Raw genomic sequence first — 21401 nt, 5'->3', positions numbered from 1 at the left:
CTGCTCCGATGGCGGGAGGTGCGATGATAAAAAGGAGATGAGGGGATCATCTCGAATAATTCCTCAGAGCATTCCCCATGGACCATACGGTATAAAACACAGAGAGAACCGAAGTCCCTCCGTAGACCCAGAGGTTCCAAGCGATCCGCGTGAGTGGGACTATCGACCATCCGAACAGCCCGTTTCTGTATGGAGTCAAATGGAAGTAGCTGGTATTTGGGAGCCCCGGCCCAGAGGTGAGAGCAGTACTCCACGCGAGGCTGGACCTGCGCTTTATAAAGCGCAAGTATCTGCCCAGGCGTGAAATACCACTTCGCTCTGTTGAGGACTCCCAACATTTTATAGGCCAATTTGGCTTTACCTTCCGAATTACTCCGAAATTGAACATCGCTCGAAATATCGACCCCCAGAATCCCGATACTCGCGAAAAGCTGCAGGGATACTCCTTGAAATTCCGGCGCCATGACAAAAGGGTCCTTCTTCGCAGTGAACGCGCAAACTTGTGTCTTTATCGGGTTGAATTGAACCAAGTTCAATTCACCCCATTCGGAGACTCGCCCCAGAGAGTTCTCCACTTCAGACACAAGTTTTGATCCTCTCTCTTGCACCACGCTCCGAGAGAGACTCTGATGGCCGATATATCGCGCATCCCCCGTGCTATCATCCGCATAGCAATACATGCCATCAATAGATAGCATGTCATTGATATGCAGTAAGCAAAGCGTGGGGGAGAGCACCGAACCTTGTGGAACACCAGCGTTGATGGTCATGGTATCGGAGCAGCAGCCGTCGACGACAACTGTGATGCTCCGTCCATCCAAAAAGCTAGCGATCCACTTGCAGAGTCCCTCAGGGATCCCGTAAGCTGGAAGCTTCGATAGAAGTTCTCTATGCCAGACCCTGTCTAAGGCCTTCGCGATGTCAAGGCTCACAGCAAGAGCCTCGCCCTTGCTTTCCAAGGCTTCAGCCCATTTATGTGTGAGGTATACAAGAAAATCGCCAGCTGAGTGACCATGACGGAAACCGTACTGCCGGTAACTGATCAGCTGGCGATCCTCAAGATACTTAAGAAGTTGGATATTTATACAATAATTTAAACAAAGTTTCTAGATATTTCAGAAGTCATGGACTAAAGGATAAGATGTCCGGTGCATTCGTATCTAGCGATGCACTGGTGTTCGAATACTGCTGGCAAGTACCAATTTTTCTAATGAAATACGTGCATAACAAATGTTTACGATTGACTTCCACGTTGTAGGAATAATATCGTGTAGGAATAATAACAAAGCAATTAAAATGAAATATATTAAAATAATACTATTCACTTTCTCACTTTTACACACTAATGAGGTGTTGAATGTAATATACATGAGATTTTCAAAAGAGATATTTTATTAATAGACCCTTTTGCGTTTTTGGGTTGTTGCATTATTTTCCATGACACTGACAAACGACACTTGGTGCTAACAACATTTCAAAATTGTTGTATCCACTTCACATGTAAATAATCAACGGTCTTACATATTTTATTGTGTGGTAATTATTCGCAAATAATATTACTCTTAATATATTGATAATCCATTAAGATTACTGGATGTGAAAAGAATTAAATATGACGAAACAGATTGAATTTTTATGTTTTTTATTATTTCCCATTCACACACTATCAATTAACTTTAATGAATTAAATTTGCCTCCGCAACATATTCCATTCGTTTTTAATGCATTTCCTGAAATTGCTGAAACCTGCAATTCGGAACAAAGCTGCCCTTTCAAGAGTTCGCTGGGTGCAAAATCGTGTTGGGGTTATGAACGAGACTGTGATAAAAAATCCTCGTATCATGTGCGCCCAGTGTGTCCTGGCGATCACAGAGGTTGGGTTAAAACGAAAGAAGCCCAATATGATACGTTTTACACACAAGCAGATTTTGGTAAGCTTTTTATTATTATTATTAGTATGAACAGGATCATGTGCTAAGTGTTTACCAGAGTCCACAGAAATCACTTCGTGAATACCTTCACCCGCCTCGAAACATGAGGTCTATGTCTCAATTGTGTAATATTATTATATTATGTCCTTCCTGTCCCATCCTTCAAACCAGAACACAAATATTGCTTTGTGACAGATGCGCACACAAGGTGATTTCTAAAATATACCCAATTGAAAATGAGAATATTGATAAGCTGTATAGAATACCCATGATGGTTATTTATTTTAAATCTATCTTACAATGGCTTGTACTGACTTTCAATAAGTTTCTTATTCTTACATAAAGTTTATTCACGTGAAATTTCTCAAGAGTATCACATTCAGCCATCCATTTTATCTGTCTATAAAAATTTACATGTAATTGCAATTTTTTACATTTCATTTGTAAGAATGTTTCATCTGCAATTGCAGTAAATCTAAATTTGTTTATAGTCCATTTTCTCCCCATCAACCTTCTCTTTATCCAGATTAAAAAGTAGAGAACTTGGCATTTAATTAAAGTTCAATTATTTTAATTACAGGTTATGTTAAAGAACAAATCGACGATTTGATGGTGATGTGTGAAGCACTATACCCTGATGATACATCGCTTGAATGCTCAAAATATCTTAGGTACTATTTTAATAAGACTAATTTGTCCATTTAACATATTTTATATTCTATTATCAATGACAGCTTCGATTTGATATAATTATAAAGCTGCTTGCTAATGCTTTATTATACTGATAAAAAAAACTGATTAAAAATATGGGTGTAAAAAGTGCACAGAATGAACTTGATGCTTAACTCAAACATGAGCTTTCTTCTACAAAACCCCAAACACTTATAGCAAAACAATATACAGTACTCCCTATTATGATACAATGGATTGGTTTGTCATTGTAGCAAAACACATTGTAAGACTATTGTTGTAAAATGCACCCCTATGTATAAACAATTCACGTTAAACTTTTTCTTATGATGTCTTTTATTTTCATAAATTGAAACTTTTAGTATTATTTTTTTAATATTTTAACCTAATTTTTAAGTTTATAAAAAGACAATTACACAATGTGCAGAGTCACACAAAATTAATTACAAACTACAAATTATTACAAATTTTCAATCAAATTTCATAGTTCGGAAACGAAATGTGGGAAATTCCCACATGATATGGTTTATTCCCATTTTATAGTTGGGACCTCAAATTGTATAATATAAAATCGCATTATCAGAGTTAAGAGTGTAGAGGGGTTACTGTATAGAAGGGTACACAGTGATACTAAAAAAAAAATAAAAAAAAAAAATTCATCAATTGTTTCAACTGTTATGCCCTGAATTTATACGACAAAAATATCATTAGGCCATTTATTGAGTTAAGCGCATCAGAATTTTAGAGAATAAGAAATTTCTTCAACTCATTTCAAACAAAAAATACAACCATATCACGAGGACATAAAGCTGAAAAACTTCTGCAAATTTAAACCTTACTATGGCGAATGTTATTAATTGCAAAGCATTATTATTGTACCTTTATTGCAAAGACAAAAGAAGCTTGATATGGTGACACAGTCAGAGCGGACTAGTGAGACCGGTGGAGTCTTAATGGCCCGAGACTCAAAGACTACACTGGTGACCGAGACTAGTGGCATTTGTGTAGCAGAACTAGAACTATTATTTTAATTTTATTTCTGTACATTAGATCAAATCAAATGAAATAAAAAAAAATTTATTCAACATAAATGAAAGTACATACTTGTTGAACGTCAAAAGAACTACCGCCAATTCACAAGAACTAGCCTCCGTCCTGAGAAGAATTGGCAAGAAACTCAGCGGGCATGTCTTTTTTTTTTTTTTTTAAATATGGAATTATTATTTATTTATTTTTTAATATTAGATTATTATTTTTTTAAATATGAATTTTTTACAATGAGTATTATAACGTAACAATTACTACGATATTGAAATGCCCGGAGCGAGCAACTCATTTGTTTTCATTCTCAACTCATTAGTTGATGAGCATATGGATCACCTGGTGTTAATTGGTTATCATATTTGAACTCATTGATATTATAATTTGAATACCACCATCTGCTTTGAGATGTGAGGTCGAAGTCTCCATTGTAATCATTGTAATCTTATCCTATCTTTGAAACAAGGATCAGTACTTATGATTTGACACAAGTAGGTACGCGATTTCGAAACACGCACGACGAAACTGAACTTGTTCGAATTCAATATGCCATGTGTGTGTCCTCAGTTTAAGTGTGCGTATGTTTCAATCAGCTGGCATCATGTGAATTTTTTTGCGGTCTGAAAACCTGCACAATTAAGCCAAACGCACTATGGCGTGTTTTCATATAGCTTCTGCTTTAGGAAAGCAATCTGAAGTTGTTGGATATTCTACAATAATTTTCGTAAACTTGGTTTAAGGTGGTTACCGTCGCCCATGGACTTCAGCAATGCCAGGGGCAGAGCCAAGCCGCTGCCTACCGCTTAATACTCTCCACAAGCCTCGTTTGAAGAAGGACATATCATAGCGCTCGGGAAACACCGTGTAGGGGAGCTCATTCCATAGCCGGATGGTACGTGGCAAAAAAGATCTCTGGAAACGCACTGTGGATGACCGCAGTGGCTCCAGGTAGTATGGATGAACTCTACTCCGGTGGCGGGCGGTGCGATGGTAAAAACGAGATGCCGGTATCATCTCGAACAATTCCTCAGAGCACTCCCCATGGAACATACGGTACAAAATACAGAGGGAACCGAAGTCCCTCCGCAGACCCAGAGGTTCCAAAACGATCCGTGAGAATGGGATTATCGACAATCCGAACGGCCCTCCTCTGTATGGAGTCAAATGGAAGAAGCTGGTATTTGGGAGCCCCGGCCCAGAGATGGGAGCAGTACTCCACGCGAGGCCGGACTTGTGCTTTATAAAGCAAAAGTCTTTGTCCAGGCGTGAAGTACCGCTTCGCTCTGTCGAGGACTCCCAGCATTTTGGATGCCAACTTGGCTTTGCCTTCCAAATTACTCCGAAACTGGACATCGCTCGAAATGTCGACCCCCAAGTATCCCGATACTCTCGGAAGGTTGCAGGGATACTCCTTGGAATTGCGGCGCCATGACAAAGGGGTCCTTCTTCGCAGTGAACGCGCAAACTTGTGTCTTTATCGGGTTGAATTAAACCATATTCAATTCACCCCATTCGGAGACTCGCCCCAGAGAGTTCTCCACTTCAGACACAAGTTTTGATCGTCTCTCTTGCACCGCGCTCCGAGAGAGACTGATGGCCGATATATCGCGCATCCCCCGTGCTGTCATCCGCATAGCAATGCATGCCATCAATAGATAGCATGTCATTGATATACAGGATGAAAAGCGTGGGGGAGAGCACCGAACCTTGTGGAACGTCAGCGTTAACGGTCATGGTATCAGAACAGTCACCGTCTACAACGACCGTGATGCTCCGCCCATCCAAAAAGCTAGCGATCCACTTGCAGAGACTCTCGGGGATTCCGTAAGATGGTAGCTTCGATAGAAGTGCCCTATGCCAGACCCTGTCGAAGGCCTTCGCGATATCAAGGCTCACAGCAAGAGCCTCGCCCTTGCTCTCCAAGGCTTCAGCCCACCTGTGAGTAAGGTATCGCCAGCTGAGCGACCGTGACGGAAACCGTACTGTCGGTCACTGATCAGCTGGCGATCCTCAAGATACTTCAGGAGTTGTGTATTTATTATTCGCTCCATCACCTTGGAAACCAAGGAAGTTATCGCGATAGGCCTATAGCTCGACGGGTCCGACCGGTCACCCTTCTTGGGGATAGGGTGGACGTGGGCGGTCTTCCCTGAAGACGGAACCCTGTTAGTGCAATAAGAGTGGCGATACAAACGCGTTAGCGCAGGTGTCAGCTCAGGGGCGCACGTTTTCAGAACCACTGCGGGGATGCCGTCTGGCCCACTTGACTTATGGACGTCCAGGAGTCGGAGCTTCCGTCTAACTGCACGCTGTGTGAAGCAGATATCCGGCAGGGAGCTATCACACCGGGGGATGTTCGGTGGTGTGGCACTCCCGTCGTCCACAGTCGAGTTCGAGGCGAAGAGTTTGACCAGAAGGTCAGTCTTCTCTTTCGCGCTGTGGGCCAGAGTGTCATCGGACTTGCGCAGTGGTGGGAGACTAGACCTGCAAAAGTTTCCTTCTGCAGCTTTGGCGAGCGACCAAAAAGCACGGTTCCCGGAGGGATAGCTCTTTAATCGCTCGCCAACTTTAGCAACGTGCTCCGACCTCGCCTTGGCAATTACCTTCTTGTAGGACCTGGAAGCGGCGTTATATTTCCGCCTTTCCCCTGAGATGTTAGGATCCCGACGTCTCCTGGCATTATCCCATGCCACGTATGCGGACCGCTTGAGGTGTGCAGCATCCCTGCTGGCATTGATATACCAGGGTCTGCTGCGACCCCCAACGGGCACTTCAGAGGAGGGTATAAACAATTCCATCCCCCGGAGCACCACGTCTTTAAGACGGTCCGCACAGACGTCAGGATCAGCAGAGGAAAAGCAGAACCGCCCCCATGGGTAGGATGCGTAAAATTCACGGAATCCATCCCAATCTGCTGACATATACCGCCAAACTCTACGATACCCGGTCGTCGTTCAACGACCAGGACGAGAGAGTGGTACGGCAGCACGAATAAGGCAGTGATCAGACGATCCAAGCGGAGCGTCGACCACCACACTGTATCCGGCCGGATCCGTGGTTAGCAGAAGATCCAACAAAGAAGGTTCGTGCCCCTCGATATCTGGGACACGGGTGGGCTGTGTCACCAGCTGGGAGAAGCCGTAGGCCAAGGCGAAATCGTAGGCAGTCCGACCCGGGAGGAGGTTTAAGAGTGGTTCTGGACCCCAACCACTCTTAAATGAAATTGATGATTGATTCGAATTTAAAGGTATCTAAACAGGAGTTATTTTGTATGAAATGCGGAATAGGGCTACATGAACTCATTTAACGGCAAAGAGCAGTTATAACTGCTATAGGTGTGTACAGGAATCTTACGAAGAAATGAAGAATTACTGCTAGGAATTTTTATATGTACAATCTATATAATATTTTATGGGCACATTAAATAAAATACAATAGTACTTTTGCCCAGCAGGCCGTAATCATATCGACCACTAACATGAGAGTGTATGACTTAAATAGTTTGACTAAAAGTCCAAATATTGGTCCCAATCATGAATTTGGAGAATATTATTCCTGATGGTAGAAATGTTCCCCAATATCAGCTATTCGCATGATGGTTTAACTGCAAATATTCTATGTAGAAGTGAACGTGAGAAAAATAACAAAATATAAAATGGAAGTGTTGTGTTTCAGGTTCTGCAGGGGAAGAAATATAATGCTGAATTTTACTGGCCTTGTGGGTCGTGGTGATAATTTGAGATATAAAACTGATATTCTCAGTGCTGGACAAATAGGTATCGTAAAATTTCGTAGTTTTTTCAAATAATTTAATTAATTTAATCAATTTAATTAATTTACTTAATATAATTAAATAAATTTAATTCGTGCTTAAATTGCATGTGTATAAAATAATAGTAGCGCTCCGGCAATCATTTTAAAATAAAACAAAGTTTGAAATTATTTTTCAGGTGGCTACTGTAAGTTCTATTCAGATAGACTTATGAAGGAGGCAGAACATATGAGTGCATTACAGTCATGGGGTCCAGAAATGGTGAATTTCGTCAAAACTCCTAAAAAGCCAATAGCAGATGGAATGTGTGACATTGTCATAGATAAACCAACTTACATCATGAAACTTGATGCTGGTAAATAGAACATTAATTAAATTTTAATACACCATCCTAACTTGTATTTTATAATATAAGATCCTAATGAAAGGTCGAAGTATTGGATAGGTACTCTGTGGTTTATTATTATGGTCCTTAGAGTGATAGTTGTCTTAAAATATTTATAGCATTAGAAAAGGTACAACAGTTTATAAAAGAAAAAATAGTTAAATAAAAACTGTACAAACTAGACTGTCATTAGCGATAATACTACCCATCATTCGTACTATTAGAGAAATCTCGCGCTTCAAGTAAATTAATAAAAACAAATATAAACCATTAGTATTGTAAAAAAGGTCTTGCTGGTTAATAAAATAGAATATAGCATAGTCTAATAGATTTTTTAATATTTTTTTTATTGCTTAGATGGGTGGACGAGCTCACAGCCTACCTGGTGTTAAGTGGTTACTGGAGCCCATAGACATCCACAACGTAAATGCGCCACCCACCTTGAGGTATAAGTTCTAAGGTCTTAAGTATATTTACAACGGCTGCTCCGCCCTTCAAACCGAAACGCATTACTGCTTAACGGCAGAAATAGGCAGGGCGGTGGGACCCACCCGCGCGGACTCAAAAGAGGTCCTACCACCAGTAATTACACAAATTATAATTTTGCGGGTTTCATTTTTATCACACGATGTTATTCCTTCACCGTGGAAGTCAATCGTGAACATTTGTCGAGTACGTATTTCATTAGAAAAATTTGTACCCGCCTGAGATTCGAACACCGGTGCATCGCTCAATACGAATGCGCCGGACGTCTTATCCGTCAGGCCACGGCGACTTCAAGCTTGAGGCTATTAATTGATTTTTCGTAATAGCCACATTGTTCAAGAGGGTAGTAATCGATTAGCATAACCTTTGCTTCCGGGCCTGATTATCGGCCGTAGTCGGTATCGTTGTGAAAGATATTTGGTGTTCGGGGTCTCTCTATGTAGATATTTATTTACAGGCTAAAGCTTTGTAACAAATTAATCAGGGATTCTTAAAACACAAATACTATAGTGATTTTTTTATTTATTTCAGCTGTTAATATGTATCATCATTTTTGTGACTTTTTCAATTTGTATGCATCGCTACACGTAAATTCCACACATCCATCAACATTTACTAGAAACAATCATATTCTAGTTTGGGAAACATTTACATATGATTCTGCATTCAAAGACGCTTTTAAGGCGTTCACTGAGAATCCGATTTGGGATTTAAAGAGGTTTAGAGGAAAAGTTGTCTGTTTTAAAAATGCAGTGTTCCCGCTTCTGCCAAGAATGATTTTTGGTCTCTACTACAACACACCTCTAGTAAGTATCCTCTTAATAACTAAATAATTTTACAATTCTTTTCAAAATCGCTAAAAAAGAAAAGGAATATAAAATTGATGCTGAAAGAGTTGCAGGACAAGCTAGGATAAAAAATAAAAAAGTACATTATGAATTTACTGATTAATAAAATTGAATCTTGATGAAAGAACTGAATAATGGTTTAAAAAAAAATACTTATACTGACTGACTGACCCACAAATTATTAGCATAATGACTGACTGACTGAAAAATTATTAGCATAATGACCATCTCGCTCTTCAGCATAGAACCTCTGATTGCTTTGCACTAGAAATGTATATTATGGTCATGCCAACGGTACAAACCAAATTGATTAACTTAATTGTCATAAATAATATTTTGTTATTTACATACATAATGTTTTTAGTCTTCCTCTAAATTTGTTCCTAAGCTTTAATCAAAATCTTATCCCTATGTCTATCAGCACGATTCCTTATTCAACTATCAACTAAACTAATCAAGTACGTTTTTGTATATTCCAGATATACGGATGCGAAAGAAGTGGATTGTTTCATGCCTTTTCTAAACACATACTGCATTCTTTGAATATAAAACTGCATATGCGTACCGATGATAGAGTAAGAGTTACTCTCCTATCGAGAGGAACCACATATAGGTCAATTCTAAATGAGAAAGAAATTGTAGATGCTTTGCTCAAAGAAGATGGTTATTATGTCCAACGCGTTGTCTATGACAGGACAGTTTCATTCACAAAGCAGCTAGAAATAACTCACAATACTGATGTGTTCATTGGAATGCATGGAGCCGGTCTGACACATTTACTGTTCTTACCTGATTGGGCAGCGGTATTTGAAATGTAAATATTTAAAAAAATACATATTAATAAATTATTTTTCATTTCGTTGCGACCGACAAATATTAAATATAGATGATGAAAGTTGTTACAATACTAATATGATTTTTATGAATCATTTATCTTTATGAAGACCTATTAGGCCTTCAATTTACTAACGACTTTCTATACTATTTGTTCGGATTTATATAAAAAGTGATAAAACCTACTTTGAGGTCGAAGTCTCAACATCAAAGGGCCGATGAAAGGGTTCGTCTTTATCCGATTTCTTAGGACCCACAAAAAATCACTGCACTTTGTCCCTTGTAGATCTTTTATGTTATTCTCCCATCCTCTACAATCTAGCTCTAAATACAGCTACTGTGTGCACACTGATTATGTTTGGAGGCGAATCTTGGTCCTGATATCTGTTATATAAAATGTTCATTGTGAACTTTGCTAGGCCATCGTGCCCTTAAAATTAATTGAATAATTAACACGTTCGCGTGAGCAACGTCTTACAACGTCGTGTTTTTAGAATTATGAAATGGCGCAACGTCATATGACGGCCTCTAGATTATCATATTTATTTTGTCGGAACGTCTTTGGACGTCTATTTTATGGGCAAATTCCTATAGCGCATGTACTTAGCGCCGCAAAACATTCGATTTTCATAGCCTACACCGCCGCGTTCCCTAAAAAATCATCATAGGATATACGTATTACGGCGGGACGTTTTTAGACGTTGCTAAACTTTGTATGGGAAAAAGATGCGCCACAGTAGCAATATTCAGAAATGAGGTTGCTCACGCGAACGCGTTAAGAAACTTCTCCAGCAATCTACGACTAAATCAATGTTCACTTTTGATAGCTTTGATTGTTTCAGATACAATTGTGAAGATCCTAACTGCTATGCTGATTTAAGTAGACTTCGAGGACTCAAATACGTAACATGGGAAGATAAATCAAAACTTGTCCAACAAGATGAGGTACGTTCTGTTTGTGTATTTAAATATTAAAAGGTAAGTTTTTTTTTTTGCAAATTATGTTTGCTTGGTCTTGACTATAGTTATAATATATATATAGAGCAGTAATGATATTTACCTAGTCAGGTCATAAATTCTGTCACATGTTTAATGTAAAATAATTGAAACAAGTTTATTCATTATGTAACCATTCATATACCAAAATGAACTTAACAAAACATAGATTCTTATGACACTAAAGTTTATTCAAAATGACCTCCGTGATTTTGAATACAGGCCTTCAATCTGCGCGGCCAGTCGTCTATCGCAGCACGAACGAGATCCATATCGGCGGCTGCCTTAATCAAGGATGTCTTGAGTGACTCCAAATTGGGATGAGGCTTTGAGCACGCCTTTTCCTCCAAGTGTTGCCATATCTTGTAATCTAACGGATTCAAATCTGGACTGGAGGAGGGCCAGTCTTCGTGCCGGATGAAGTCGATTTCACGCGCCGCCAGCCAGTCTTGTGTGCTCTTCGCTCTATGAGCTGGCGCCGAATCTTGTTGGAATACCCAGTGCCTGTTATTGAACATGGTATGAGAAACAGGTTCCACAAGGTTCGCCAGGACTGTATTTTTATACACAACTGCATTCGTTTTTACACCTTTCTCACAAAAATGTACCTCTGTTAAGCCCCAACAAGAAACCCCCAACCATACCATGAGCGAGGATGGAAAATGACCTCGTTGGACACGCGGAATACGGTTGCTAGCTTCTTCACTACTGTGTGCGTACACCTTATCATTTTGTTTGTTGTAGCTCTCTTCTACGGTAAATTGTTTTTCATCCGAAAAATGAATTTCCCGATATTTTTTTCCCGCGTACCGCTTCAACAAAGCGCGGCATCTCTTCAGTCTCAGGTCCATTAGACGAGCATTCAAACGATGTCCTGTTTTTCTTCGATATGCCCGAAGCCCTAAGTCTTCATTTAACACCCTTTTCACCGTGGTTCTGCTTAACCCCATCTGAAGGGCCAACAGTTTCTGCTTACGTTTGGGATTTCTTTGAATTCGCGCCTTCACAGCTTTTATCACTGCTGGAGTCCTAACAGACCGAGGGCGACCACTTCTTGACCTGTCATCTACACTAGAGTCTTCATTGTATCGTTTGATGGTACGATAAACGAATCTTTTGGTTATATTCAAATTTTTCAATATGTTAAAAATTTGAATTGGCGCGTAACCGCAACGATGCAACGCAATAACTGCAACACGGTCTTCTTTAAGCGTCCACTCCATATTTAAAAATGAGTCAAATTCTAAAAGTATACATTTTTATTTTCATGAACAATTCGAAATTCGAATTCAATAAACTTTTTTGTGACCAGCATTCTAAAAGAAAAGTTTTTACTGTGTGACAATACTTATGACCTGACTAGGTATTTTGTCAGTTTAAAAGACTACTATATACACTCTTTAGTTCTGAAACTAAAATACAGTTTTAGCAGACGGAGGATATTTTCTTAGTCGATGGAAACACTTTTGTTTTCCTACCTATGCTGATAGCCTTGAGAGGCTATATCAGCGTTACCCTAGCGTGTAGGTGAGCTCACGGGGCTCAAACCGGAGGTGTTGCTAACACTGGCCCTAGCAGGAGCAGTGCTTCGCAGAATCTACCACCGGATCGGAAATGCGACCCACTGAGAAGATCCGGCGAGAAACCCAGTGGACCGGTGGGAACATAAATTTTGCTAATATTTATATATATTTTTAGGGTCATAGTCCCGGTGGTGGTTCACATGCAAAGTTCACCAATTATTCGTTTGACGTCAAAGAATTCTTGAGGTTGGTCGCGAAGTGTGCCGAGTACGTGCGCAACAGACAAGACTTTCAGAACTTCGTTGAAGCGTCTCTTATTAAAATGCACGAAGAATTATAGAAGGAATAATAAGTATTGATGTTGTTTAACGACGATGTAAATAAGCGACCGGACACTAGTAAAAGTTAAATCTAAAAGTGATTAGAACGATTTAAAAAAAAAACTGAATTGTTCTCATTTTTTTAAAACGGTAAGATAATTTAGTGATTGTATGATAAAATGACTCTAAGCTAATATTTTCTCCCGCTCTTGACCCGTAGTTTACACCGATCACTATAAATGTTGCTAATTAATTATAAACAGTACAATATTATCTATGGTTGCTCATTGCGTCGCTTATTTCAGCTCCGGCTGACCGTTAAACGGATCTTGGCTTAGTTTATTTAAAAAAAAACCGTCCATTTTCCTATTGTATTAACTTAGCTGTGATTTATAAGAATCTTAGTATATAAAAGTTTTCAGTCATATTGTGATTTTAAAATTTTTAATAAGAAATTTATTGTAAATTGTGTGTTAATTTAAACAGTGTGTGAGCCACAATCTCAGCAAAAATCAATGTTTATTAGGTAAGCTAGTATAGTGCTGTTTGTTTTGGGAACTCGTGACCTACAGGCAAGACAAAGACAGTTGATAGACTTCTCCCTCGCGTCTATCGAGGTCATCGACCCCGCACGTCAACTGATTTTATTCGTGTTGCAAAAAAAGCAGGTAGCTGCTAGCACTTGCAAGGAGCGGCTCTTTTGTGTTTTTTTTTACACAAATATGTATTAATTTTAAATGTAGTTCATTTATTTGAACAGGCAAAGAGAATAAGAAACAAATGTAATTAAGTGTTTATGTATTTGTCTTTGTTTATGTATTTGTTTCTGTGACTGTTTTAATGTAATCATTACAAGTTATCCAATGATATAGTCAAGATTACATAGAGCTCTTTCCCTAGTTTCTGCACAACTGCTTCGAGATGAAAATTGGACATGCAACCGATTATCAATATAAAAAAAATGTACCACAAAGTCCTTACCTACACCCAATGAGTTATTAACCCAAATGCGATGTTTCGCTTTATTTCCTTTCTTCTTGATGGCATTTCGTTAATGTTATTAAAAAAAAAGTTAGGAAAAAAATGCATTTGAATTTTTTAAATTTTGGTAAGCAAAAGCATAAAATCCTACTTATTGCAGTACATTTCTTAAGTTTTATAAAAAAATGTTTGCGTATAAAAAAATGTCTGCCATCTCACTAAGAGTTGGTTTCCTTATCAGGGAGGAGGTAAGTTCAATTAATTATGCTGGTATTCAAAGAGACAGTCATGTCATTAAAACTTTATAAAGGAATTTCTGTAATGCGTTTCGCTTTGAAGAGTGGGGCACCTGTTGTGTTGTAAATACGAAGACCTTAGAAGTCATGTCTAGGTGGGTGGCGACATTTACATTGTAGATGTCTATGGGCTCTGGTAACCACTTAACACCAGGTGGGCCGTGAGGTCCGTCTATCTAAGCAGTAAAAAATATACGATCCTATTTTTGCGAAATTGTTGAATAATTTGAATGATAGTTTGTGTGTGACAGTGAAACATAATATATAGTAAGCGGCAAGTAAGTTGGTACGGTTTTGGCGTAGTGGGGGTAAGGTCGCGCATAGTGCACATTGCAACAAAAAAATGGTCACTTTTATTGCCCGCATATAATTTTATGTAATTAAATAACGACTCTTGCCAAGTTACGTGCCGGGGACTATACTCCGCTTAAGGTGATATCGTCGTCCCCAATCTATAGTGTTCAATAGCCGATTGAAGCTCATTTTAAAATTATAAATATTCGACCTTTTTTTCTCTAATGTCCAGAACTAAGTTTTTATGCAAAATTACTTTTATTTAGGTTCCGCGAAAAGGTACATTTTAATTAACAACCTTTCATTTTATCGAATGAAATATGAATACATAATTGGTGAGAAACGTACACTCATTGTATCATATCGATAAATTTAATGTTTATTTGTTTATTGATGAACGATCGTATACATGTTTCCCGATGCAATCTTGTTTATTATTTTCATGAAGGCACCGCTAGTTTAATTGTAACAGCATTCTCGAACGTAAGTTCCGTAATTACAGTTCGCGATATACAGATTAATTGTCGATGCGATCGGATGCGGATTGTATCTGTTTAAATTATTGACGATCGAATGCCAATCTCTTAATCTCGACGGTCATAACTAATGTGTACAGAAACGTAACTTTAGTAGCTATAAACATTTTTTTTTTTCCGTATCAATTCTAGTAACCTCTAGGGGTTATTCTAAATTCCCCGAACTAGTAGGTGAGCTCACGGGGCTCAAACCGGGAGTGTTGCCAACACTGGTCCTTGCAAGAGCAGTGCTTCGCAGAATCTACCACCGGATCCGGAAACGCAACCCACTGAGAAGATCCGGTGAGAAACTCTGTGGGCTTAAACATACCTAATTATGGTTGATATGAATTAAATAATATCGATGCTGCGCTGTATTTATTGCAATAGATCTAGTATTTCAAACGAGATGTGTAAATGAATCTAGGATAAAACCGAAGAATGTTAATTATGTTAATTTGTAAAATATGGTGGTAGAGCGTCTTGTGAGACCCCACGAATAGGTAACACCGACCTGTCTATTTCTGCCGTGAAGCAGTAATTCTTTTCAGTTTAAAGGGTGGGGCTACCGTTCAACTATATAACTAAGACTTTGAACTTATCTCTCGCACGTCGTACTCTGCACGTTGTTGATGTCTATGGTCTATGGGCTTAGATAGCCATTTAACACCAGATGGCTTGTGAGCTCGGGCGTCCATCTGAGCAATAAAAAAAGGAAGAATTATGATAAAGAAAATTAAAAATGATATGTGTATGTATATATACTGAGGAGTACAGTATTGAATCGTAAAACGATCTTGTAATACGAAAATACAATATTTACAGAAGTAAATTAATGACGAAAGGCCGCGCCGGTCGGCCCTCGGGCTGCGGACCGATAACTTTTTGGGACGACCAGATTCCATCTTGAAAATAAAAATCTTTATAAGCGTTTTTAATTAAATAAGTTCGAGCATTATTTTAAATGTTTCATAATCTTATCTATATAAAAATAGTAGTCTAAACTATTATTTAAATTTGTTCACTATTATATATCAAGTTAAGCTATACATTCGTTTGAAAGGCCGTTGACAGTTGTTCAGCTTGGAATCAATGATTGCTCTAAGCGTGGTTTGCGAATTAGGCAGGATGGTGGTACCGAGTTGAAGGGGGTTACAACTCGTTCTATCATCATTACTCAAGACGAAAGTAAACAGTATAATATACTACGGATACGGTTAGTCGAGAAGTAGTAGTGATAATTCGTGTAGATTAGGGATGTATGACGCATCTGTTATATTTTTGTATTGTTTATACCACTTTGAGATTCATCATATTTAAATTTCTCGGTTCAAGATGTGCTTGCAACTTTGTTGATGTGTAGGTACGTTCGTCAAGACATATCGAACTTTATGTAACAAAATATTGATTTTTATATTTTTTCGATGACTACACTTATGGACAAATTTAGAGGAACGCAATTTTGTTTTTAAAAGGTACATGAAATGTTTGTGACAATCAAGTTTATTGATTTGGATTTTTTTATTAGTTCATTTACAAATGCAAATATATTTAATTTAATAGAATATCAGTAATAATTGTTTGCGACGAGTACGAACGAAAATTACAACAATAGAGATTAAACCTAAATTTGTCCACGAGTGTATACAGTGTATAAATAAGAAAATACATGGTCAATCGTAATCAAAAAATCAAAATTGATAACAATGATAATTTGAACATACAATTAAAATTTGAGTATATTATAATGAATATGTAAAAAACTAGAAGGAACAGATCTGTCTCAGCTCATTAAATATTAAAATTAAATAATGCAATTTAGTCGTATAGTTTAAACTCGGAACATAATCTAATCATTATTCAAACAAATATTTGTATTTATATTATTTAATTGACAATTTCTAATCATTCCTGCATTTTACTGTTTTATTGTGATTATTAAATGAATAAATTTGTAATAAAGACCAATGTTTCTTTTTAATCATGAAATAAGCATTTTTAAAAACCCTTTTCAAACGCACGAATAACTTCCCGGTAAACTACAAGGGATAAAATCTATATAATGTCATCACGTCAGACCACTGCTTCGATTATTAACAGGCAATCAGAACTTGAATAACTAATTTTCCCATGAAATATTTATTCTGATTAATAAAATTATAAATTAGGAACAGTTATGAAAAGAGATTGAAGTTTTCACCTTTCTTAGCTGAAGGTAAAGGGAGAATTAATTAATATATAAGACTTTAAATTTCTCTATAAATACTATACATAACTTGTTAAATCCTATAGGACAGTTCATTAGGGTTTTTAGACCTAGGCCAGTCTTCTCAAGATTATGAAATCACTTGACGTATTATTATTATTGCTTAGATGGGTGGACGAGCTCACAGCCCACCTGGTTGTTAAGTGGTTACTGGAGCCCATAGGCATCTACAACGTAAATGCGCCACCCACCTTGAGATATAAGTTCTAATATATCTTAGTACAGTTAAAACGGCTGCCCCACCCTTCAAACCGAAAGGCATTGCTGCTTCACGGCAGAAATAGGCAGGGTGGTGGTACTTACCCGTGCGGATTCACAAGACCACCAGTAAATATTTTAACCAGAAAAAAGGCGAGAACGCCATGACAGGTCTTTTTTCAAACGAGGCTTACACGGAATACTCGCCGGTAGGTAGTGACTTTGCTATGCCTCTGGTATTGCTGAGTTCCATGAGAGATAGTAACCAGTCACCATTAGGTGGGCAGTAAGATCGTCTGCCCACGACGAGAAAAAAAAAGTGAGGTAGCTTGGTATAAATGTGAGGCAACCTGGATTAGTTTTCTTATTTTTATTCTCTTGACCATTCCTAAAGAAACTACTAAATTACGTATGTTTTCATTCTTAGTTACCTATATATCCACAGTAGAAGGTATTAGTAAAGTTCTAGATAGCAGACAATGTGCACATAGCCGGTAGCAGCGATTCGGGGTGGTCGGCGATGCGACGACGTTGCTCATTCATGTACCAGATAACAATCGCAGGCGCCGGCGCTCGCTGCTATTTACAATATTTTATCACGATAGCCTTCACCAAATTTATTGCACTTTATCATAATATAAATTTTAATTTCTCTTCAATATTTAAGTTTTCGATTCACGAGTATGTAAAGATTCTTATAACCTATACTGATACAGTATTTTCCTCGGTTTTGATTTTTTCTTTTTTTTTTTTTATTGCCCTTGTAGGCAGACGAGCATACGGTCCACCTTATGGTGAGTGGTTACCGTCGCCCATGGACTTCAGCAATGCTAGGGGCAGAGCCAAGCCGCTGCCTTCGTAATTCGTAGACATAATTGAAACTACATTTACGGTTTAATCTCGCGTTTTTTACTGTTATTATGTTAGTTCCGACATTTCGAATACTATATGGTCTTTGTAGTCACGGACTAAGGATACGTTAATACAAAAATTGATAAAAAGGTGGCAATGAAAAAGAAAAAATGTGTGCGTGTACTAGTGTACACACGTAAGAAGTGAAACTTGTTTATGGCCTTATTTTTCGAAAAATGATCTACATGCAACTTTCTAGAAATTGGTTAAATAAAGTTAAATTAGATAAAGTTTAAACAAAAGGATTTTATTATCATAGACATGAATACAAAAAAGTTAAATTAGATAAAGTTTAAACAAAAGGATTTTATTATCATAGACATGAATACAAAACAGATGGCGCGTAACGGAAAAAAGTGACGCGTAACCGAAAAATGTGACGGTAAATTTTTTTCCAACGCCGATAAGGAAGTTTCACTTCAACAAGTCGTAACTTTGCTTAAACTGCAAAACTCGATTAATTATCTATTTAAAATTGGAAAACAAAATGGTCGATCTGAATTTAAGATTAAACGTTATCAAATTAAGATCGTCCATTTGGTTTCTCTGCGCTAAACAGGCAAACAGGAAGACAAATTGAAACCATTTTATACTAGTTACACAACGAACCGATGCATGTTTGCTATGTCAAGTGGATTAACGGCACCTGAGAATGCCAACTGTTACTACAAGAGAAAGAATTAATCTTGACTATACGAGTATTTATTTGTATAATAGCAAAGCGAATTAAGGCAACAGGCTCGAGATTAACAATAGCAACCAACAAACAGAAGGTAAGAGAACGAAGACAAACATTCGTGGCTCTTTCAAAACCATACAATAGTCGTCATCAATTACAGGCAATAGATCGCCCAACATCATTTGTCCGTCTGTCCGTTACTCGACTGGGGCATTCCCACGACTCGCGAGACGATCGTGTTTGTTGTCGGAATATGTCCAAAGAGAAATACCTACTAATAGAAAATTGTTTCTGATTGCCTCGCTTTCTACTGATTTCATCCTCTTTGGGACATTTTAAACATTGCACCGGAAAATTTAATATCCCTATGTATTTATTGATATGTTGCGATAAACATAACAAAATTTATTAAATATATTTCCTACGAAGAATTCGTGTGTTAAATTTTGAAGTTTATAATTATGCAGAACGATGCAAACCGTTGTTCCTGTGATTTTATCAAGAACGAGACCGAAGAGAAATTACTCCGATCAAAAGATAATCTCGCTGGAACCGAAATTGATCACTGATAGGAGGCGCGCGCGAGTCCTGCCACCAGCCCACGCCCACTTTCAATGTTTCACTCATTTTTAATTTCACCAAGTTTGTACATATTGGAAATTTATTTCAATTATTATTTTAAGGCAGATCATATTTAGCATCGAACAAGTAATGCGCTGGGTTACTGTAGATATACTGGTTTAATTTTCTTATTAGATAGGTACTGGGTGGTGGTCACACAGGTAGGCTTAGGTTCATTCGATCGCGGTCAATAAATATCAGATTAAAGTGCCGCTATTGTAGCCTTCACGCACAAACTAGTACTGTGGCTTTCAATAACGGTTCGCAATATGCAGATTATCATTGAGGCGATAACCACGACGTGAAAGCGATAGAGGCGACGTGATGCAGTGGAGCGGGTGGCGATCGTCTTACCATTCCTCGTGACTGCTCCACTCTAAGTATAATTATGTAGACCATTCGGCTTCCACCTTTGTCAAAGATACACCCATGTTTTTTATATATGTTTTTTTTACAATACCAACTTTGAATTAGACCGAGAGAGATAACTAGGATTGTACATATATTTCACAACATTTATAACGTCTTCACCGTGGGCGAAAAGGTGAAGTATCATCGAAATTTCCACTCCGATCATTATTTTGTTTGTGAAAAACGCCCACGCATACGTCTAAGTCCTGCTTTATACTGCTTATTTTAGACGAAAATTCAGACAGTGTTTGATATAATGCAAGCTCATATTAATATATAATAGTTTAAAGATTTAGTAGTAGATTTAGTATGCATGTATAGGCTTTGTATAAGCTTTTCAACGAATTTTGGATTCATTGTTTTATTTTTCGTTACATTTTATTTCATTTTAATTGTGTATAAAATTATAAAGTAAATATTCATTGTTGTATGCATTTGGCGTGGACTGAATTTAATAGTAGTAATGAAATATATATATTTTTAATATTTTTTTATTGCCCTTGTAGGCAGACGAGTATACGGTCCTGATGGTGAGTGGTTACCGTCACCCATAGACTTCAGCAATGCCAGGGACAGAGCTAAGCCGCTGCCTACCTAAATATGACAGCCACTATTAAATTGAACCAAATAAAAATAACTCTTTTACTGAGCCTTTATTTTATCCCATCTTCATCTCGTTTCATTTAATTTCATCCCAAAGTACTTAAAGCCGAATTTACATTACGAAATTAGTGGCGTGAAATTAATTTCGTGACATTAGTTTTACCAACAGTTTCACGTGTAATTTAATACTTTCGTAATGCATGCATTAATTTCATGCATGGAAATTAGTTTCGTGCCCTGCGCGATTTTTTGGTGAAATTAATGTCATGCAACTAATTTCATAGTGTAAACGCGACGTAACTCATTTCAACATTTCTTTTTTATATAGGTTACAATAAAAAGGCAAAGGGAAAGCAATTTAGTACTACTTATTGCGGTGTTTGTCAGTCGATTTTGTTTTCTTTATTTTTTTAGAAGCGTTTAACGATTTTGGTGCAATGAAGAATTTATGTTTGAAGTTTTTTTTTTCATATGACGACGGAAGTAGCTAAGTATCGTTTCTTCTCCTATTCACTTTGTTAACCGATTTCTTCTTCGGGGAACAATCATTGATGAGCTTTATTGTTTTATATAAATTTTTTATGGAAATAATTTGTATTTTTTTTTGCTGATAAGTTAAAACATTAAGTATTATTTTCTCTATTGTTTGTCAACCAATTTTCTTTTTTATTAGGTAACTAGCTGACCCGGCAGACTTCGTAGTGCCTCAATCGATAAATAAAATACCTAAACTTTTGTATAAAATAAACTTAAAACAAACAAGGGAAATCCGTTTGACGGGGGACACATCAAAGGGAAA

At 37.7% G+C, this 21401-nt stretch overlaps 1 protein-coding gene across 1 annotated transcript; it reads left to right on the top strand.

The window, feature by feature from the left end:
- Positions 1 to 1439: 1439 nt before the first annotated feature.
- Positions 1440 to 16880, top strand: LOC101744474 (EGF domain-specific O-linked N-acetylglucosamine transferase). Its single transcript, XM_004929252.5, has 8 exons — positions 1440 to 1931; positions 2512 to 2602; positions 7338 to 7438; positions 7613 to 7789; positions 8837 to 9111; positions 9633 to 9967; positions 10830 to 10932; positions 12682 to 16880. The coding sequence occupies exons 1-8, from the start codon at positions 1613 to 1615 to the stop codon at positions 12844 to 12846; spliced, it is 1566 nt and encodes a 521-aa protein (XP_004929309.2). The 5' UTR covers positions 1440 to 1612; the 3' UTR covers positions 12847 to 16880.
- Positions 16881 to 21401: the final 4521 nt, after the last annotated feature.

The sequence above is a fragment of the Bombyx mori genome, chromosome 4 (genome assembly GCF_030269925.1).
Source record: "Bombyx mori chromosome 4, ASM3026992v2".
NCBI classification, from domain to species: domain Eukaryota; kingdom Metazoa; phylum Arthropoda; class Insecta; order Lepidoptera; family Bombycidae; genus Bombyx; species Bombyx mori.
The sequence above is the reverse complement of the archived record's forward strand: the minus strand, read 5'-3'. Positions and strand labels throughout refer to the sequence as shown.

Bases quoted from the DNA above. Each gene is read 5' to 3' on its own strand.
- LOC101744474 (XM_004929252.5), top strand. From the start codon at position 1,613: ATGACGAAACAGATTGAATTTTTATGTTTTTTATTATTTCCCATTCAC. The intron at 7,439-7,612 runs GTATCGTAAAAT...ATTATTTTTCAG, and splicing joins TCTCAGTGCTGGACAAATAG to GTGGCTACTGTAAGTTCTAT. The intron at 7,790-8,836 runs GTAAATAGAACA...TATTTATTTCAG, and splicing joins CATCATGAAACTTGATGCTG to CTGTTAATATGTATCATCAT.